The 23,421-nt window shown below is 38.5% G+C and overlaps 1 protein-coding gene across 1 annotated transcript in view; it reads right to left on the reverse strand.

Moving 5' to 3' along the window:
- rxfp2b (relaxin family peptide receptor 2b) overlaps positions 1-23,421 on the reverse strand; it is a 125,725-nt gene that overhangs the window by 64,956 nt on the left and 37,348 nt on the right. The window contains exons 2-5 of the mRNA XM_048598144.1: positions 18,794-18,940; positions 17,252-17,329; positions 14,955-15,060; positions 8,825-8,896 (exon numbers count right to left, since the gene is read on the reverse strand). Coding sequence (XP_048454101.1) covers positions 8,825-8,896; positions 14,955-15,060; positions 17,252-17,329; positions 18,794-18,940 — 403 coding nt within the window. The remainder of the gene's footprint in view (positions 1-8,824; positions 8,897-14,954; positions 15,061-17,251; positions 17,330-18,793; positions 18,941-23,421) is intronic.

Here is a 23,421-nt window from a genome sequence, read left to right on the forward strand (position 1 = left end):
CACTCGCCGACCGGCATGTATCCGCACTGGGCCCACTTGCTGACCGGTACGTATCCGCACTGGGCCCACTCGCCAACTGGCACGTATCCGCACTGGGCCCACTCGCCGACTGGTACGTATCCGCACTGGGCCCACTCGCCGACCGGTTCATGTCCGCGCTGGGCCCACTCGCCGAATGGCATGAATCTGCACTCGGCCTACCTGCCACTGCCATCACCACGACCAAGCTCTTCAACAAGAGGTAAGTAAAATATAAGAGGTAAAAAGAAAAAAGAAGATTAGAAAAGAGAGAAAGAAAGTAAAAAGAAGTGAAAAGTAAAGGTGGAAAATGCTACTGTACATCAGGACCTGGGTGTCCGTGTTCATGAGTCACTATATGCTAGGAAGCAAATGGCATTTTGGCTTTCATCACGGGGGGATTTCCGTACAGGAGTTCAAATGTCTTACTGAAAACTATACAGATCATTGGCAAAACTGCACCTAGAGTATTGTATACAGTTTTGGTCTCCTTATCCAAGGAAGGATATACTTGTCATAGGAGGAGTGCAGTGGGGGTTCCTGGTGTAGTGGGATTGTCTTATGAAGACACATTGAGGAAACTGTATCTTTATTCTCTAGAGTTCCAAAGAATAAGATATGATATCATTGAAACTTACAAAGTTCTTACACAGCCTGAGGGGACATGGAGTGACAGCATGGTTCCCTGGCTAGTGAGTCTAGAACCAAGGGAACATCGTCTCAGTAATAGGGGTAGGCCATTTAAGACTGAGATGAGGAGGAATATCCTCACTCAGGAAGTAGTAAATCTTTGAAATTCTTTACTCCAGAGTCAGTGGGAGCTCAGTCACTGAGCACTTAAAAAGTAGAATTTCCATAGTCCTACTGGACCATATGGCCGCTCGTTCATTACAGAGAGATGGCTGGTGATGGTTATCAAGGTTGCACCAAAGTGTGGTGTCAGGAAACAGAAGACTAAGAAATTCTCAAGGCACAAAGATGGCACAGGTATTCATTGCATCAAAGCCAGCATACTTATAAAAACAGGTCTATGTTTAATTCTATTTTATCATGTATACTGAAGGTTCAGTATTGTGCTCGTTGCTGCATGCTGAATGTATTTAAGAATGGGAACCAAAAGCAACAACCAGTTTCAGATGATGTGGACTGACAGACCAGTTATTGTGGAACATCATTGGGACTGGCATCATTTGTAAAGTCAGGGACTTGGAATGTAGTTAGCAACTCAGTAGGGCAGTGTTCAGCTAATTTAGATCCGTTCGAGTCTGATGTTTACGCAGTATTTGACATTGCACGTATTGCTAGTGCCCAAACAACAGAATTCTTTGCAAGGCATTGCCCTCATTTGGAAAATGAAAGCTGCTAAACTTGCTAAATTAATCTATTCCCCTATCTGGAGAACTGTTAAGCATCTGATTTTCCTCCTTGGAGGAACTCCAGTAGCTGTCACAGAACCTTATTGCGGGGATCTTTGATCTCATGAATGTCAGGGGAGACAGCAGCTCTACTGAAACAAGAACACTATACTTTGCAGTATCCTAGATTTTCAGACCAAGCAATTTCTTCTTTGCAATGACCTGATTTTCAGATCAGGGAATGGGTATTTTTTGCCTGGGTCCTAAATCTACAGATGTTGATCTAGTTTCCATGAAGTTGCAAGCAGCTCATCTCCATTTTGTTCAAGCAAAATCTTAATTCTCTTTATCATAATACTGATACAAGAAGTGTGTAAACTCTTTGTTTCAAATTGTTGATTAGGTTGACCATCTTCATTCACATCTCTGGTAATTTTACTGGTGAACAAGATATTTTCACATTCACAGTCAAGTTCCTGGAGGATTCTGAGGAAGGGTCACTGGACCCAAAACATTAACTCTGTTTTTTTCTTCACAGATGCAGCCAGAGATGCTGAGCTTTTCCAGCAACTTTGTTTTTTTTCCTGATTTACAGCATCCGCAGTTCTTTTGGTTTTTACAGAAACATACCCGTCGGTCCAAACAGTCCATGCCAAACATAATCCCAAACTAAGCTAGTCCCACCTGCGTGCTCCTGGCCGATATCCCTTTAAACCTTTCTTTTTCATGTACTTATCCAAATGTCTTTTAAACATTGTAATTGTGCCCACATCACCACTTCCTCAGGAAGTTCATTCCACATGCAAACCACCCCCTGGGTAAATAATTTGCCTCTGATGTCTTTTCTAAATCACTCTGCTCTCACCTTAAAAATATGCCCCCTAGTCTTGAAACCCCCCATCCTAGGGAAAAGTCAACGACCATTAATCCTATCTATACCCCTCATGATTTTATAAACTTCTATAAAGGTCGCCTCTGAAACTCCTACACTCCATTCGGCAATAAAATCAAATCCACTATATCAACGTGTTTGGCAGGCCGCTTTGCTGTATGAACAACTTCAGCCAGAGATTCGGCAATAGGATCAAGTGGATTAAATTATTTATTCTCTAAACAGAGAGAAACTTCAGAGTACTTCAGAGTGCAGAGGGATTTGGATGTCCTTGTGCATGAATCACAGAAAATTAGTATGCAGGCACAGTAGGTAATAAGGAACGCAAATGTAATTTTGGCATTTACTGCTAAAAGGATAGAGTATAAAAGCAGGCAAGTGTCACTGCAACTGTGCACGGCATTAGTGAGATCATACTGGAGTATTGTGTACAATTTTTAGTCCTCTTACATGAGGAGGGATGTAGTTGATTTGAGGTAGTTCACAGGAAGTTCCCTAGATTGATTCCAGAGATGAGGGGTTAGTCTGATGAAGAGAGATTGAGCAATTTAGGCCTGTACTCTCTGGAGTTTAGAAGAATGTGAGGAGATCCAATTGAAGTAAAGAAGATGCTAAAGTGAATTGACAAAGTAGACATAGAGAGGATGTTTCCTCATGTGGGAAATCTAGAGTTTGTAGTTTTAAGATAAGGGGTAGCAAGTTTAAAACAGATGAAGAGAAATTATTTCTCTCAAAGGGTCATGTATTTATGGAATTCAGTACTCAGAGTGCGTGGATGCTGGACATGGAATAAATTTAAGGAGGAGATCGATTTGTAATTAGTAATGGGTTGAAGGGTTATATGGAACAGGCAGGAAAGTGGATTTGAGGCTGAGATTGTATTAAGTGGTGGAGCAGGCTCGAGGGGCTGAATTGCCCACTCCTGCTCCTACTTGTTATGTTCTTATTCTTTTCCTTAGTATCTGCCTCTTTTGGCAAACTTTGCTGATTTTTGTATTCTGCATTTTCTTCAGAGATGACAGGAATGGAAAACATTTCCACCAGTCCTGTAAAACCTGTGGCTACCGTCCAATTGATAGTATAAAACTATTCTTTTTTGCAGACGTAAGTACCCTCAATAGACTTTTTCTTCTTTTTGGGTTTCCTCATGATTCTAGGAAGCCTAATGGAGCCTTCTGCCAGTTGTTCCTTTACCAATGGTTGACAACCGTTTGTTTTTGAACCAGTTATTCTTTCAGAACTCATCAAACCCTTTCTGACATTGCAAGTATGTTGAGGTCAATACATGTCCGAAAGTTCAAAAATGAGAAATAGTGAATTTGAATTATGTAAACATTTCAACTCTCTTGAGTTCTTTATATTGCAGTGTTACTTCTAGCATACCATTACTCTTAATACTTATTCCATCTGGCACATGTAATCCTGTCTTTGTTAACTGTAACTTCTGATCCTTCAGCCATGGAATTTGATCTGATAGGACTGTGCATTCATTCCCGTATCAAGCTGAAAATTAATGAGATATCCTATCCCCTGGGAACGCCTTGGGCATCTTCCAAAGGACAGTGTTCTATCCCATTAAACTCTTCATATGAGTAAACATTTGAATTTATCCTGCTTTGAAACTGTGTACTATTTTTGTACATCTTTTGAGAGTGACTTATCGTTTTACAGATGTAGCATCCTGTGTCATTGCTGGACACTAGTTTTGTTTGGAATTTTTGTTGCTTCACAGTTTGACACTGACTCTTAGCATCTGCTATTTGGCCTTCTCTGTGTTGGTTTATCACCTGCATCTGAAGAGTATTTACAAAGTGGATATGTTTAGTTCAGAAGGCTTTCCTTTACCTCTCAAGATTTGTCTATGTATTTCTGGTTTCTGCTTCCAGCACAATTTGAATAGCTTCCTCCAAAGTCAAATCTTATTTGTACAGGTTTAAAAGATGTTCAATAATTCCAACAACGATTCTGTTTCTTATGAACTTTGATTTCAAAACTCCAGCATTCCAGTTTTCCACTAATCTGAAGATATGATAAATTAATTATGGAGTCCCTGAATGCTGAACTCTTCTCTTAAATCTTACACTTCAAGGATTTTGTTTGTTCCCAGGTTAAAGTAGTTAGAAAAAATCTATTACGACTTCTTCAGAAGTATCTGTGCCTTTTATATTTTGACAATTTATAACGTCACCCTCTATAAGCTCCTATTGAAAACAATAGTGTGTTTACTTACTTAGCAGTAGAGTTTAATTTGAAAGCAATTCTATATCTTAGAAACTGTTTTCCTCATTATGTTCAGTTTTGTGCTGTGTTTGGCCCATCGCTGACATCAAATCTTGATGGCAATATAATTTCTCTTTCTACTGCTGAATGAGGTAATTTATTTTATTACTTTAAAATTATTTAAATCTGTAGCATGTCATGGCTGCTTTGCATTGTTTACCTCAAGGATTTAATGATTCTGCAATAGATGTAATAAATGTTGGTAGCTTTAAAACTGGTAATCTTTCATTAAACAAATACTTTTTTTGAAGTTCTCGTTTTAAGTTAATTAAAAGTTTCAATTCTGTATGATAATAGTGTTTCTGTATTTTCTTTGCAAGACCAGGTCTCAGTCCATCATGGTTACCTTGTCTTCAGATAAGTTTCCACTCACCCCCTTTATCAGCCAGGACCAGCTATCAGGGACTTTGTGTTCCCTTTGTGACCACAGTGGCACTCTCCAGCCCCACCCTAACCTGTAACCTCTAACCTGCCATCAATCGTATCTAGCAGTCCCCCTATTATCACTGAACCTCCCATAATTACTATCAGGTCTCAGGACTTCAGAAATAATCATTCCAGTAGAATCTTTACTCTTCCCACAACCATGCTTCACCAGGCTTTTGATATCAATCTCACCTGCATGGATCAGATACCTCCTCTGTTCACCATGAGACATCATATAGCTGAAACATCTTTGCACCTACCCACCTCCAACCTTGTTTAACTGTCCTTTAAATCTTCTTTCTCTCCTTATTTTGACCTTTGCAGGATCTCAGGTGAATGAGGTCCATGGGATGTAGAATTGGTATTATTTTAGGAATGGACCATAGAGATGTGAACATACCTCACAATGGTTCCCATCCATTTATCACAAATTTTCTTTAGTTGGACTCTGTGAACACCACTCAGCCCAAACAAACCTCTTCCCACTTTGAGGATTTGTATTTTTGAAGATATTGCATTTTGAGGACCAACTAAGCAAAACTGTTCCTCAATTTTCTTACATCTCTTTTTCCATCATTAACTTCCCTCATTTCCCAAGATCCTATAATCATCATCTTTCATCATCTTTCTCTCCTACTCTCCCCTCTGAGCTTACACCCATCACTGATTGCATGCCCACCTTGACCATGAACCAGCTGGCTATCTTCTTTTGTTTAGATTCTGAGACCGCCCTCCCAAGAGAGCATCTGATACCCAACTGTAATCCTGAATGTCCCACCCTGTCACAACCCATGAACTCCTCTCACAATGACAGTTCTCTACGCTGCATGGTACCTTCAGTTCAACCCATAGCTTTGACAGCATCAACACCCCTATTTAGGACCAACTCTCTTTAGCCATTCCTATTGGGAAAGCCTCCCTCCTCTCTCAAGACATCCATCACATCTATGCTTTAGGACATTGTTTCCACTACACATCCCTCTTTCTTCCTGACTCTGACAACATTGTCTTATAGCTCTTGAGACTGCAGTTCCCTCCCCCATCCCTGCCTCAGACAACACCATCCCATGACTGACCCTACAGCCTCATTATCTCTCTCCTTGCCTTGGACAGCTCTACTCTGTACCCATTAGACTGCAGCCTACCTCCTGTTCTTCTTCTGTGCCTTGGACAATCCTGCCCTGTTGCCTTCTGACTACCACCTACCAACACAATCATCATCTGTTGCTGAACAATACTCCCTAAACAAGGAAATTGAATTGCTACTCATTCCAACTCCAACAAGTACACCGTCTCAGATCTATATGTCACTTTCATACAGTTGTCAGTCTGAAGGTATATATTTCTGGTTTGCACACAACTTAATTAGAAAAACTCACTTCATTCTGGAGAGATTGGATTTTCATGAGCATGCATGATATACAAATTGATGCAAAAGGCTTCCTGATAATTTTATTTGGGAAGCTTCACTCATCTTCAAACTTCTGTGAACTTAGTTCTTTAGTTCCATCTGGCATTGGGAAGCAAATTTTCAGCTTCCTGAACAATTATATTTCCTTTCCCTAGTTTCATACTTTGAGAACAGCACAGGATTCCACGTTATCATTCTATTAATCAATAAACATAATTCCATCTCCAGCATTTTTTTGTTTTCTTAATTTGGTGTGCACAAGTGTTTGATGCATTGGAGTGACTGCCTGATTGTTTGAATAGCTGTTGAGGGAAATGGAGAAGCTGAATTCCATCTTTGCAGAGAGTCTTGAACAAACCTTGGAACCAAGATCTGCAACATCTTCCATTGCAGACAGATAGCTGACATCACAACTTATTGAGAAAAGGGTTTTGTAGGCTGCCAATCACTGCTGTATTAGCCATGATAACACCGTGATCAATCAGAGTCTTCCTTTTTGATCTGAATTTCATCATTCAACTAAGATTGACAATTAATAGTTCCTGCTATACCTTCCACATCAATCATGATCCATCTAATCAATGCACTTTTTTCATGCTGTATAAATTGGCATTCCATTTCTAAATTTTATTTCTTATATGCCAACTCTGGTAAGCCCCAGATGAAAAGTTTTGATTTCATGTCTCTTTTCAACAATGTTTGGGTTCTATTCTACCAAGCAATTATCTATCATAACTTTCTTTGCAACATAAACGCTCCCATCTAAGATCTGAATCATGCAGTGAAACATCTAACAGCGAATGGAAAACAGAGTAGGCATAAAAGGGTCATTTTCAGGTTGGCAAGATGTGACAAGGAGAATGTCTCAGGGTTCACTGCTGGGATCTGAATTATTTACAGTTTATCTTGCACACTTGGATGAAAGAGCATAATATATAGTTGCTGTATTTGTCAATGCCACAAAATAGGTAGGAAAGTAAGTTGTGAAGAGAACAAACTGAGTCTGTCAAGGGATATAGATAAGTGAGTACAAACATTTGGCATATAGAGTATAATGTGGGGAAATGTGGGCTTATCCACTTTAGTAGGAAAAATAAAAAAACAATATTTTATTTAAATGGAAAGTGATTGCAGATACCAGATGTACAGAAATAAAATGGATGTCCTGGTTCATGAGTCACAAGAAGTTAGTATGTAGGTCCAACAAGTGATTAAGAAGGCAAATGAAACATTGTCATTTATTACGAGGGGAATGGAATATAAAAGTAGTCGAAACCTTACTATAGTTGTATAGGGTGTTGGTGAGGTCATATCTGAAGTACTGTGTACAATTAGTCACCTTATTTAAGAAAGGCTATAAATGCATTAGAAGTAGTTAAAAGGAGGTTTACTCAGCTGATTCCTGGACTACTGGGTGTTACAGGCTGGGAATCTTTAGCAGTGCTGAGTGGCTGATCCATATGGCCTTCTCATGATGACCCCAGCATCACAAATGTCAGCCTTCAGCCTTTTCTTGCTGTCATATGGAATGACTCAAACCACATACTTCTACTGGTAAGTGTTCAAAATAAATTCTTGGTAGTTTGTGAACACCTAACAGCCATTGGCAAAGCAGGAAAATTATGACACAACTTAGTGTAGAATCCTGATTTTATTCCTCTGCTGCCATTTTCAAGCACGAGACCTTAACCGATGTCCTATCTAACCTTACTATTTCTTATTCTTGAGAAGGTGGTGGTGAGCTGCCTTCTTGAACTGCCGTAGTTCTTGGGGTATAGGAATACCTACAGGAAGGGAGTTCCAGGATTTTGTCCTAGCAACAGTGAAGGAACAGAGATAAAATTCCAAGTCATGATAATGTGTGGCTTGAAGTAAACGGCAGGTGGTGGTGTGTTCATGCGTTTGAAAGTGACATTCAGTTGACAATATGGTTGCACTGTCTCATGATTAGGCATCAATCATCCAGCATTGAATTAACGAGAAATTTTTTCACTCCTAGGATTGTGAATCTTTGGAATTCAGTATCTCAGAATGTGTGGACACTCTATTGTTGAATAGCTTATGAATGAAATAGACAAATTTTTGGTCTTTTGGGGAAAACAGGAATATGTGGATCCGAATGGACAATAGAGTTAATATGATAGATAGCAATGAACATTCTCAACAGTGGAACAGATTCATGGGGCCTATGGTCCACTCCTTAAATTCTTATGTTTTCTAATTTTATTTAGGAAATACAAAACTATAGGATTTTATGCAGGATGTTTATGACAACCTAAGAACAGTGGCCTGTTAAACTTATTGAAAAAATAAATTGAATTTGATATTCAGTATAGACTTTAAAAATTAAGCTAGATCATGAAAACAAAAACAAATAAAATTTGGCAGTTAAGGAATTATTTAGGAAGTAAAACATAATGCAAACAAAAGAAATACACTCACAACTCCTCCAGGTCTTTATAAATGATGAAAACATCAGCAGGCAAACTTTTGATTTTATTGATCTTCAAAGATCTATAAGAGAGAAAAGTGACTTTAATATTTAAAATGCAATTGGTATGGTGTAAAATTTCTTTCACCATATGCAAATTAAATTGACTCCAATAATGTTGTATTAACAATGGCATGTGTAGAAAAAATGTACGGCATTAATGCAAAAGGTTCAAGCAATGAAATTAGACATGGACTAGAATTATTACAGATATGTTCCCAAGATAGTAGCTACTGCTTAACCTGTGGAGAGTCTCAAGGTTGGAGACAAGATCTTGCAGTCTTGAGATTAGTTCTCTGGTAATGTGGGGTCATGGCCAAGCTGTTACAGTGAAATGAGGAACTGTAGTTTCAAAGCATGATGGGATCAGGTGGCACTCTTGTGGCACACTGGTAGAATCCCTATTTCTGAGTCAGAAGCTCCAGGTTCAAGCCCCACTTCAGAATTTGATGGCCATGGAATGTGCATTTATAACTAGACCAAATGATTCATTTATCAGACTGTACGTTCTTCCAATATTCCAATAAGGTTGAACGATTCCTGGTCAGCCATACAGCAGGTAATAGTAAACCATTATAGAACTTTGCCAAATCTAATCATCAATTGAACGTTCATGGCCAGCAATCCCCTTTAGGGCACAGTATCTTGTAGAAGATAAAATTGCCATAGTCTTACCAGACAAGAAAGCTGTTCTCTCAATAAAGGGAGCTGACTGGTTGTGGTTGAACATGAGGGTCACCACACATTAGGTGATGGAAGAGGTTGAGTAGAGGACTCTTTCATGGTACACAGAGAGAGAGAGAGAGACAGAGACAGAAAGAGAAATGCTTTGCCTCTTCGTAGCTGACTTACAAATGGCCACAAATAGTAGATTAAAGAGGATGATTACTCGTGTTGTAATCTCCAGTTTACTTCCAGTGCCACATGCTACTCAGTATAGGAATAGTAAGATAGGTCAGATAAATGCTGTAGGAGGGAGGGCTTTAGATTTTTGGATCATTAGGACAGTTTCTGGAGTCAGTGGGACATGTACAAGCCGGACGGGTTGCACCTGAACTAGAATGGGTTTGCTCATGCTGTTAAAGGATTTTAAACTAACTTGGGGGATGGGAACACAGACTAGATGTAAGTCAGGAGCAAGATCCAATCAGATAAAGAAGGAACGCTAGGTCAGTCCAGTTGATGGAGAACACATGGGTGGGATAAGGAGCGTGGGAGAATCAGAAATCTAAATCATATCTATTTAAATACAAGGAGCCTGAACTGGTAAGATGGGGGAACTTAGAGTATTGATCAGCATGTGAGAATAGGATATTGTTGCAATCATTGAGACATGGTTGAAGGAAGGACAGGGCTGGCAGCTCAACATTCCAATGTATAGAAGTTTCAGGTGCGATTGGTGGAGTGTGGGGGGAAATGTAAGAGGGGTAGTGACTTTGCATTATTGATAAAGGAGATTATCACTACAATAATGAGGGAGGATGTCCTAGAAGGGTCTTCAAATGAGTCCATCTAGGTAGAGCTTAGAAATTTAAAAAAAGGGGCCATTACCTTCCTGGGATTATACGATAGACCTCCCAACGTCTAGATGGAGATAGAGGAGCAGATATGTCAGCAAATCAGAGATAGGTGTGAGAGGAATAGGGTTACAGTTGTAGAGGATTTCAACTTTGCTAACGTTAACTCAGATTGCATTAAAATGAAATGATTAGGCAGAAGGAGGAATTTTAAAAGTCCATCTCGGAGAGCTTTTTGAGCCAGTACGTGAATAGCCCTATAGATGGGGCAGTGCTAGACCTAATCCTAAGGAATGAAGTCAGTCAAGTGGTCAATGAGTGAGCATTTTGGGGATCATGACCATAACTGTAAGTTTCAAAGTCATTATTGATAAGGATAGTATCGACGTTAGTGTCGAAACTGGAGAAGGCCAATGTCGATACCATTCGACAGGATTTAGTAAACACAGACTGGGAGCAGCTACTTGCAGATAAGTTTACATTTGGAAAATGGGAGCCTCTTAAAAGTAGTACCCAAAGTAATACTGTGGGAGTTCAGGGCCATCGTGTTCCTCTCAGAGTGAAGGGCAAGGGCAGCAAGTCCAGGGATCGCTTGATGTCAAAGGATATCAAGAGTTTGCTTAAGAAAAAGAAGGAAGCACATGTAGGGTATACAGGGACATTAAAAACAGGGGAGGCCTTCCAGCAGTATAGAGAGTGTAAGGGGAAGTGATTGAAAAAACACTAGGAGGGCTAAAGGGCCCAGGAAATATCTCTGCCAAATAGGATTTCAGAAACTCCAAGGCATTTTATAAGTATATTAGGAGTAAGAGAACCAAGGAAAGAGTGAGACTTATTAGAGACCAAAGGTGCAATCTATGTATGGAGCCAGAGGATGAGGGTGAGATTTGAAATGAATATTTCTCATCTGTCTTCACAAAGGAGAAAGACATTGTAGCTGGAGATTTCATTTGGAATGGTCAGGTTCTAGATCATGGTAAGATTAATAAGGAGGAGGTATTAGATGTTTTAGCAGGTATAAAGGTGCATAAATTCCTAGGGCTTAATGAGCTTTATCCCAGGCTGCTATGGGAGGAAAGGTAGAATATTGAGGAGATATTTAATATTTCACTGGCTAATTAAGGGAGACATAGATAGGGCAGCTCATGAGAATCTTTTCTTCATGGCAGACGTGTCTAAGACCAGAGGGCAAAAGTTTAAGGTGAGGACTAAGTGGATCAGAAGAAACATTTTTTCACCCAGAGTCTCCATTCCCACCTCCACTGAGAGGGCAGTGGGAGCAGGTGCTCTTGTAACTTATCAGCAGCATCTGGATGAGCACTTAAAATACTGGGGCATTGCAGACAATGGACCAAGTGCAACCAAATGGGATTAATGTAGTTTTTGTATTTCTTTGCTGTGTAACCTATGACTTTATAAAATGGGAGGAGAGTAGACCATATGATCATGACTGAACTTAAGTTTCAACATTCCTTTCTCATCTGTTCCCTATATCCTTTAATTCTCAGAAAGAACTATCATTTGTCTATCCCAGCCTTTATACAGAGTCAAGAACAGAGTATCCACAACCAGGGGAAGCAATGGTCTAATGGTATTATCGCTGGACTATTAAGCCAGAGACCTGAATAACATTCTGGGGACCTGGGTTCGAATCACACCACAGCAGCTGGTGGAAATTGAATTCAATAAAATATCTGGGATTAAGAATCTAATGATGACTGTGAATCCATTGTTGATTGTTGCAAAAACCCACCTGGTTCACTAATGTCCTTTAGGGAAGGAAACTGCCATCCTTACCTGGTATGGCCTACAGTTGACTCTGAACTGTCCTCTGGGCAATTAGAGATGGACAATAAATATTGCCTAGCCAGCGACCTCATCCCATTAATGAACATTAAAAAAAATCCACAAGTCTCTGGGACAAGGAATTTCAAACATTCACAACCCTTTGAGTGAAGAAATTTCTCCATATTCCTAAATGATCACTCCCTTATCCTGAAACTGTGCCTTCATGATCCAGTTTCCAGCCAGCAGAAACAAGCTTAGTGTCAAGATCCTACAGAACATTGCATATTTCAACGAGATAAATCTCATTCTCCAATATTCCAGAAAATATAGGCCAAATTTACTCAGCTTTTAAACGATTTCTTAAGAAGAGTCATACTGTACTCAAAACATTTACTGTGTGTCTCTCTCCACAGATGCTGCCAGACTAACTGAGTTTCTCCAGCATTTTCTGCATTTGTTTCAGATTTACAACATCCACAGTATCATAGAATCTTAGAAAGACAGCTGTGAACATTCAGGGATCTCCTCCTCAGAACATTGCCAGGTCTAAAATACTTTGCTCCATGATTGGCACTAAAATGTATTGCTGTAAGAAATTGCCTCAAATATACTTTAAGCTCATCTTCCAGGCAATCTTTGCCAGTCAGATTCATCCAATTTACGTGAAGATTAAAGCCAGCCATGATTATTTAAGTATCTTTCTAATAAGCCCCATTATTTCTTCCCATATACTTTGTCATATAATGCAGCTACTATCAAGGTGCTTATAAATTAATCCCACAAGTAACTTCTTAACTTTGCTATCATATTTACCCAAACTGATCCTGTGTTTTCACCTTCTACATTAAGGTTTGTCTCATTAATGTACTAATATGTCCTCAATTATCAGAGCTATCCACCAACTTTTTACAGCTTCTTGTCCTTCCAAAATGTCAAATACCCTTGAATCTTTAGATCTCAATCTTTTCAACTTCCAACCATATACTTGTCTTGGCTATCTTATCTTATGAATTAATATCAATGTCAGTTATCAATATCTCACACATTCATGGAGCCTTTTATCATTTCTTTTTACCAATCCTGGCTCTATCTTCTGTGCCTTGTTAAGATTGTATACTCTGTCCCTTCCTGCCATACTTGTTTATCATTACCCATAAGGTTGACCTGCTCAACTGCCTTGACCTTTTTACATCTCCCTTTTAAAGCCCTTTCTACTGGTCCAAGCATGATTCAGGTGAATGGGACAGCTCCTATTTCTCTAGTATTGGTTCCAATGCACCATCAAACAAACCCATTTCTCCCACAGCAATTTCGTATTGATGCTCCAGCACAGCACAGTTAACATTTCTGGAAGGAAAGTGCACCCAGCTTCGTCCAACTTGAAAAGCTCCACACTCCCTTACAATTCATTTCAATACCCTTTCTCTTGTACCAGTTCTTCCAGCCCGATTTTAAATTAATTATCCTGCTATTCCTATACTCACTAATGTACAGCAGCAGGTGTAATCCAGAGATTGATACCTTTACTTCCTCCCGAGCTCCTGAAACTGACTATGGGGCCTCAACTTATTTCCTTCCTATGTTGTGCATTGCAACTTCTAGCTGATTCTTTCTCCATCAAAATTCTTTCTCCACCCTGTTGGTGATGTCTTGTATCCTGGTCAGGTACATTAGGGACATTTAAGCGACTCTTGGATAGGCATGTGGATGATAGTAAAATGAAGGGGATGCGGGCTAGTTTTGATCTTAGAGTAGAATAATAGGTCGGCACAACATCGTGGGCCGAAGGGCCTGTACTGTCCTGTATTGTTCTATGTTCTATGATCTAATGAGGGAGCCACGCTACTTCTACACATTGTTGTCGTCCTCTTTTGCACTTCAATGCTGAAAGCTGGTTTGAGAATGTCATATTGCTTTTTGTATCCTCGTCCTGATTGCCTCTTCCTTCCATGCCAGATGGCCACCTGCTTACTATCCTCCTGAACTGTCCATAATTACGGAGTGACTTCCTTCTGGCTCAGGTGCTGCAGGAAAGTCTGAACTTCCTAGCTATCCTATGGTGATTCCAGTTACTCCTCAAGCTTAGCTAAGTTTGAGATGGAGCAACTGGAAGGCCTCCTATACACATAGTACATATCCAGAAGCTCATACTTATTGTAGGATTTGTGGACAATATCTACAGTGGCCAATAATCTTCCTTAAAGTAAATCCTTTTCACTCTAATTAGTTACTCTGATGCATTTCAATCTTAACAATGCATTAATATCAGTTGCACCCACATATCTTATTATTGAATACTCCGTAAAGTTAGGGACATATTGAGCACACAGCTTTGTTGTGAAATGCATGTTTCTTCAATCTTAACAGCACTACTGAGAGGAAAAGACATGATTTTCAAGAACACTATTTAAACCATTGTTTTGCTATATTAGAATAAAGTGAAACCCTATTACTAGCAACATAATTTTATGAAAGAAGGGTCCCGACCTGAAACGTTAGCTTTCCTGCTCCTCTGATGCTGTCTGGCCTGCTGTGTTCCTCCAGCTCCACACTGTGTTATCTTATAATTTTATGAAAGTTAGTTTTTTTATGAATTCTGTAACTGTGTTAATTTCTTTTCATGTGAAATTATTAAAGAGATTCTGTGTGGAATATTTTACATACTTTCTAGACACAAATTCCACAATTTAGCATTGTAATGTGTATGAAGGGCTTTCCATTGTTTTAAAAGACATACCACAACAATGGGATTAATGAAAATAATGAATATACTTACAGTAAAGTTACATTTACTGAAACCTTTGGCACATAGCGAAGGTTCACATCTACACATTCCAACTCTGTTTCCTGGCAATCACATTTCTGTGGGTAGTCCTGAAGTACTGTAAAAAATGTGCATATCATACCTGATGTGTGAAACAATTCTGCCCAACTTTTGTACAACTTCTATAGTTCCTTCTTTTCATAATTATATTAAGACCTAAAAGGTAGCTGACTAGTGTATGGATATTCAGTCAGGTTTACTTTTGTCTGCCTACTTACTGTAACACAATAAGGCAAAGCATTCAACTGTTCTTAAAATGTATTACTGGTTAAGCGAATTCAGTTTTTGAGTGGGCCTTGAAATGGACTGACAGATTCCTCCTGAAACAGGCAGAAACTTTATTCAATATTTAAAATTCTCATGCTGGTGGTCAAATATTTTCAAGCCACTGAACCCCCACCCCACCACTGCACATTTATCAATATGAAATGGGGAAATTTGGGCTGTTTTAATCAGAATAGAGAAGGCTGAGTGGAGATTTGACAGAGATGTTCAAAATCATGAGGGATCTGGGCAGAATAGATAGAAACAGATTCCATTCATGAAAAGATTGAGAATGAGAGGACAGTTTCAAAGTAATTAGCTGAAGACACAAAAATGAAATGAGGGAAAAAACCTTTCCAAGCAGCCAAGTGGTTAAGGTCTTCAAAGCATTGCCTGACAGTTTGGTTCAACTGAGGCATTCAAAAGGAAATTTGACTGTTACCTGGAGAGGGAGAATGTGCAAGGTTATGAGTAGAATGATACTAGCTGAACTGCTCATGTAGGGAGCTGCTGCAGACACAATTGCCAAAGGGCTTCTTTCAGTGTTGCAATGATTCTGTGATTCTATTTTAAATTGTAAATGTAAGTAATTGTTGCTAAATTAAAGTTCTATTCCAGTAATAATAATTTTTAGATACCAATTGGCAGACAGTGCATTGCATACACTCATTCAGGGATAACAGACATTGAAGCAGTCTGAAGGATTCACAAAAACAAGACACCTTAAAACCTTATAATTTTTAAAAGGGATCTGTCAAGCCACTCAAGAAAAATCAACTTACGATCCTCAGTCAGTCCCCAGAATTGCCTTCTCTTCATTCTTCTATTAATAGAATCATGACGTAAATACAGGATTTCCACCTCTCTCTGATGGGTGACCTGCTCAGAATGCATGAGCAACTTGCTGACAACATGGAAATAAGGCTTGCTGTGATAATTAGTTGAGTATTGAATGGACTCCAGGAGACAGCCAGTAGGACTTAAAATGTTTGCCAAATCCCCGTGGAATTGGGCACCTGAAAATTGCCTTCACTAAATTTAAAACTAAATTGGATTTCTTAACCCTACAAAATCCTATTACAATAGATGCTCTTACCTATTGTGAGTATAACAATATTCTGAAATCTTAGTTCCAAACAATAATTGGAAAGGGCAACTTTTAGCTGTCACAATCCCTCCCCAAACCATATTAATTCCTAATTGATAATAAGGATTAGGGTATGCTTTATATGTGATTTGAGTAGAATGATTTAGTCCAAAATAAGAAAAGAAATCAAGTGACCACTGAGGTGGAAAAATATTCCCTTGGATCAGCAAGTAGACACCTCACCAGTAAACTGCTCCATTAGTTTCTTCATGAAACTTAGGATATGTGAAGTTCAATGGAATGGTCCTATAATCAGGACAATTGTTTTAAAAAAAGCTTGAAATTATACTTATGAATGTGCTAGCAAAATTATCTTCATGTGGGATTACTACCATATTATTCTGTTGTCCAGATACCCTGGGAAATACCATCTGAAGCATCCTCCGTGGCTCAGTGAGAGAGATGTGAGCTTGAAGTTAGCCTCAAAGATAAAGGAAAATAGCAATTGATCCCTCTGCCTAAGGTGATCACTCAAGAACATAATTTACTTTTTATTCTTCTCTTCAGCCCAACTGGCTACTAACATTTCCTCCTGGATCTTGAATGGCACTATAAGATTACATTTCCTAAGTGGGTCAAATGCGTCTATTATTTTGTTGATTATATGGGTGCCAGCCCAAATATTTAAAGGATCCCATCTCCAGGGATGGGATTAAAGGAAGACAGAATTGGTCTATGGAAATTCCATTTCATTAACTTCTGGCATTGGAATGATTGCCAAAATTTAAAATCTGAAGTAACATTCCAGTTCCACCAGGTTAAAAACAAACACATATCAGGAATAGGTAGACACTTCTTTTGAGAACTGATGTTTAAGTCTAAAATCTAAATCACTTACGACAATCTTCTGATATGTTTTCATTGTGACTTGGAGTGAAAAGGTTTTCAAGTACACCTGCCAGGCCAGTATTATCATCTAGAATGATAACAGAAAACTCTTCAATGAATTTTAGATACAAATATGCATTCGAAGTTACTGTAGAAACATTTTGTTTTTCCCAGATTAAAATCAAAATTAAAATAATAAACAATCAATTGATTACCCTGAAGTAAGCTAAGAATTTGGGCCAGAAGACAAAAAAATAAATTTGTCGTAAGTAAACTTAGAACATATATTCAAAAAGAAACTTGCTTAAATATATTTGTATTTATTTATAAATGTGTATATTGTATATTTATAATAATTTAACAAATAATGTAAGAACAAACATATTAGTGTAATTGAAACCAAATTAAACACTAACGATGCCTGAGCGAAAATACTAAGTGAATTTCAATAGTATTTCTCAACTTTGATTTTCTTAACCCTTTAGAATCATTGAAGATAGAAACATAAACGTACAGCAGGGCTGCCTTTGATGCTGCTTGGTGCTGGGTGAGAGTCCAGCCCGGAAGTGCCAGGCATGCCTTTTAACCTGTCTTGTAGCTCATTAAGGACTCCCCGATTGGAAGCCTGCTAACCACTGAGGAGAATGATGGCAGCACAGCCTGAAGGCAGTGCACCTGGAGAGGCCACGCCATGAACCAAAAATTGGTCAAGACCACTCAGGTAATTGCTGTTAAATCCTTTGAAATATTACAAGGCACATCAAAGATTCCTGGAAGCCCCTTGTATGGTGAAATTCCAAGGGTGTATATCTTTCTCATGCAAACAGTACTGAAGGAGTGATATATGCAGGATGTTTGAAATTGGGGAGGCTGGAGGGAAGTTGGCATTGAAGTTGTTTTTAGATTTTGAAGGCTTGCACAATTCAGGGAGGAAGGGTATCTCAATGTTGAATGCTGCCAATGATACCAGTTCCAGTTTTAGGAAAGTAGGTCTCTCCAAACGCATCACAGATTTTCTTCATTTTATCCCACTGCAGAACTAACATCAGCAAATACAGCCGCTAGACCAAAGGACCATTGATAACCTCTGAAGAGACAGAGCGTCAGAAGGTGCATTGTCACATCCTTGCTCTGTAGATAGCACCAGCACAAATAATAACAGCTCAATGAGTATGTCTGAGTGTCGGCTCCACAGAATCCACACAACAGTGTGTACATCACAGTCACAGGACCTGCAGTCAGAGACGGAGGCAGACAAAGCCACCGGGACTTGAACAAGTATTGCAAGTGAACTATAGACTAAGCCCCAGTCTGAATCGATAAACAAGAATTTCTAGCAAATTCATCCTGTGCAGCATAAATTTTCTACATTGTATGATCTTGCAACTTTGCGCAACTTCCATTGATAAGCATTTAATTAAACAAAAAACACGCAACAACATGTCAGATTATTGTAATTGTTCCACAAAGCTTTTTCTCAAACTGGAAGTAAATGCAACGTAATAAACAGGTTGATATGTTACTCTATTTTAGATTATTAAAAGTACATTACCACAATCTTCCTCATCAGCTCCGTTTTCACAGTCTTTAACTTTATTGCAATGTGATGACTGCGGTATACAAACTGAGAGATTGCCACATGGAAAAAATCCAATTGGACAATTAGGATTGGGAAGAATAGTTTCTGGCATTGCAAATTCTAAAGACGGAAAAAAAGAGAATAAATCACTGAAACTGTTTTACTTAAAGATCTGTTCTTGTGAAAGATGGCCCACTGTCAAATTTATTGAAATATGTAAAGGATTTCAGTGAATTAATAAGGCAATCAGGATGTACAAAATGCAAAGATTACAAACTGATACAAAAAGGAACAACCTGTTGGACGAGTGTCGTCACTGAAAATGATTTTATCTACACTTTAAAGAGCAAAATGATTTAAATATTATCCTTTTCAAATTTTATTCTATTTTCTTCAATTGCAGGCTCTGACTGTTGCTGAGATTCATGTGTAAGCCAGGGTAGCAAGAATGAGACTATTTATTCATAGTTGGCATCACAGTCAAGCCAGATTCTTTCATCATCAAGGTCAGAAGATATAAATGACCTACTAAATGGAGTTACAGAAAGCAGGATGCTGGGCAGTTTGTTTCCTTTTCTCCCTGGCCTGAGGATACCCTTGAATTGGCGCATTGGTCTGAGTACAGAGGGAAGCCATTTCACCAATCATGCCAATGTCCATTCTCTGTAAGAACAGCTCAGTCCCACTCAGTCGCCTAACCCTGTAGCCCTAATTGTTTTCTCTCTCTCTTCAGATAATTATCGCATTCTCTTTTGAAGGTTGTGGTATTTTCCCAGATGGTGTTGCTGGTGTTCTGTGGCTTTTGCCATTTTTATCAACATGTGTACTGGGTAATCGAATAAAGAACCGCAGATGCTGGAGATCTGAAACAAAATACAAAAACTGGTGGCGAAAATCAGCAGCATCTGTGGGGAGAAAGCGGAGTTAACGTTTCGAGCCTGGTAATTCTTCATCAGAACTGGTTGAGTTTTGCCAACAATTTCTATTTTTGTTATAATACTGGGTATGGTTGCTTTCACCAATTCTCCTATAGGAACAGGCCCTTCAGCCCACCATGCCTGTACATGGTCCATATCCCTCTATTCCCTGCCCATTCATGTGTCTGTCTAAATGCCTCCTAAACATTCTAGCCCCTCTCCTGGCAGCGCATTGTAGTACCTACCAGCTTCTGTGCAAAGAAAAACTTACCTCGTACATGCCCTTTAAACTTCCTCTCTCTCACCTTAAACCTATGCCCTCTAGTATTTGACATTTACACCCACCCTGCTCCTGTCTAGTGATTATTAGTAGAGGATACACTTCCATACATCATCTACCAGAGAAGCAATGATTTTAGATAACAAAAATACTTATTGTGATAAATAAGTACGTATATGTAATGTATAGGTACATTTGGCTGGACTTAACTATCAGGACCTTAGGGAGCTGGTACAGGTACTTCTGCTTTCTTTGAAAGTTAGAAATCAAACTCCTTGTCTTCTACCCACAGAGTATATGTGACATCAGTAGAATTGGTGAAGCCAATATAACATAAATATTAATTTGTTCAGAACCATTACCTTTTAAAACAAAAGGCCTCGTATAAATCTTGGTTGGAGATAATTGGAAAAACAGCTCTGGACCTCAATATGGAAAGTTGTACCATTGATGTTTCCCAATAGTCTTGGTAACAATTTATAACTAGTTATTTAATTTGTACCTAATTGCTATCATGAAATAAATCACTTCTTGCTAAGACAAGAACCACTTGTTAAGATTCACTTGTGATTGTTGCTCAATCACTGTAAACCAAATAAGCTCTTGAGACCCAGTAAAAGGGATAGTAGTGACATGTTTCTACTCATAAATACCACATGTTGATTAGCTTAGGGTACCAGAAGCTGCAACAGTGAAATAAAATCTATTGGATCCAGGAGAAGATATTTCCAGAAGTCCCAGTGAGTTTATAGCTTTAAAGACTTTACCACTTTAAGAACGGCTCAGGCAGACAGTCAGCAGATGCAAACAGCAAGAACTTGTGGAACGATCAACAAGGTAAGGAGAAATGCAGTAGAAGCACTGTAGGCTAGAATGAGCTTAAAGATGAATTGTACTTGACAGTTACAGGTTCTAGTGGCAATTGAAGATTTGTAGGAGCATTTCCAGCTAGAGGGTGAGTATAGGAAGTGTTACAATCCCAGCTGATATTATTACTAGACAAGCCAGATACCCAATTGAAATTTAGTTTGATAGTTTCTTTGTCTAATGAGGTACATACACAAGGGAGCAATGCTGCAGATTTAGTTTTAACAATAAAATAGAAGTTTATACCAGAAAAGAAAACATAATAAAACAAATTAAACAAAGCTATATTCATACAACACAATTTGAAAGCTTTTCAAACATAGCAGAAAATAAAATATTCCATCTATGTCAACAGCATCCATTTATGGTACTCAAACACTAAAAATAATTCCCTTCTCTTTCACATCTGTAGGTTTCACTTAATTGTTGCTTTCAATTCCTGGTTTTGAGAGTCTGATAGCCTCTTCCTTCAGTACTCACACATCTGAGTTTAGACGTTCAAAACTTTAAATAGCCCATTCAGCATTCTAACTAAGCATTTCTGGTCTGAAACTTTTAAAGTAAAACCCCAATATTGAGATAATGTATTTCTACTGTTCCTGAATGAACTCCTGGCTTCAGGAGAACCATGTTCTTACATCCAACATCAATTAGATCTTCTGTGAACTGAAACCAAAGCATTCCAAGCTTTGAATGTTTTGCTAAAGCAAAAACAAAGTCAACCCTGATCCTGCTTCAATGTTTTTTCTGCTTGCTCTTAAACTCTCCAAATGTAAATAAGCTCCCATTAGCAGTCCAGAAACTCTTTTTCTCATACTAGTTTTAAAATAAAATTATGGGTCCAGAAATACTGACAAGTTGGTCATTAAACACTTTCAGACACATAACCAAAACCCACATGCCACCTGTTCAAAATCCAGCAAAAGCAGACAGGATATTACAGAAAGAGATAGAAAATTTTTGAGACTGAAATAAGAATCAAAGATCAATAATTTAAACTGCAGATCTTGTGGCAAAAATTTATTAAGGCTGCTTGCATAACACTTTATTTTGAAAGTTGTAGAAAAGGTCAAACATTCTTTATCAGGCCATGAAAGGTGCAAAATGATCTGTTTGCCTATAAGAAGGCAGCATTACTATTTACAGACGTCAACGTTATCAAGGGAAAGCAATCCTGGTTGGGGAAGTGGTGGCACAGTGGTAATGTCACTGGATTAATAATTCAGAACCCCAGACTAATATTCTGGGATCTGGGTTTGAACTGCGCAGTAGAAGATGGTAAAATGAGTAAATACACTGTTGTATTCAACAGGACCTCTTTGATGAGGCCTAATTGATGATATTGTAAATCATCAAAGCATAAAACAAAGCCCAGGTAGTTTTTGAAGAAGGTCTACAAACTATAATAATTACTTTAATCTGAGAAAAAATAAAATTCTTGAAAGAGAAAGATTGAATACAAGTTCGTTATCTAGGGGAAATCTATAGGTAATTTCATTAAGAATCACTACAGATTTGTGGAAAGTGACTGCAGAGATTTGAAGTCAGAACTTATCAGAGATAGAATTGGTGTTGGAATTATTGGTGAATCTTGGCCAGATTTTGCGCAGTCCAAGGAAGATTTAACTTTGGAGGCAACTAATATGAGTGTGCTGGAAGCAATATCACAAATCAAACCTTGGGAACATATAAACTGATTCTAAAGCTTCTATATATATGTGGAGAGAGAAAAAAAGCTAGTAAAGACAAGTATTGGTCCCTTACAATCAATTGGAAATAAAGTGTTATAATAAGGAATGAAGAGGTAGCAAACTCAGCAAACTTTGTTTTATCCATTACCTTACAAACAGGTACTCTTGATAAACCGGCAAAAAATATAACCCTCAAATACCATGATGTTCAAGTATTTATGCTGTTAATAAAGCAAAACAGTCATGTCTATACCCCTTGCATTATGCTTTTGTTCCTGCATATTTTTACATTGATTTTAGGAGGTGTGTTGATGTTTTTACATAGGTTTTTTTTGAGGGATGTTGAAGCCAGTGGATTGGGTTTACTTCACCTTTCAGAAGGCTTTCAATAAGGTTCCACGTGAGGGATCAAAATTAAAGTGTTTGGGATTAGGGATTGTGCACTGACATGGATAGAGAGCTATCTCTAGTCTGTCTGTTGGCAGACAGGAAACAAAGAGTAGGAATAAACAGATCTTTTTCCAAGTGATAGCCAGTAATTAGTGGAGAACCGCAAGGATCAGTGCTTGGACTCCAGCTATTCACAATATGTTGCAATGATTTACATGAGGGAACTAAATGTAATATTTCCAAGTTTTTAGACAACACAAAGCTGCGTTATAGGGTGAATTGTGAGGAGATGCAGAGATGCTTCAGTGTGATAAAATAAAACAAAGCACAGTAGACTCTGGAGATCAGGTTAAACAAAAACAGAAATTGCTGGATAATCTCTGCTGTTTGGCAGTATCTGTGGAAGAAAAAAAAAATAGAGTTAACATTTTGAGTCCCAGTGTTCTGAAGAAGGAT

This window comes from Rhincodon typus, chromosome 6 (genome assembly GCF_021869965.1).
Source record: "Rhincodon typus isolate 14 chromosome 6, sRhiTyp1.1, whole genome shotgun sequence".
NCBI classification, from domain to species: Eukaryota; Metazoa; Chordata; class Chondrichthyes; order Orectolobiformes; family Rhincodontidae; genus Rhincodon; species Rhincodon typus.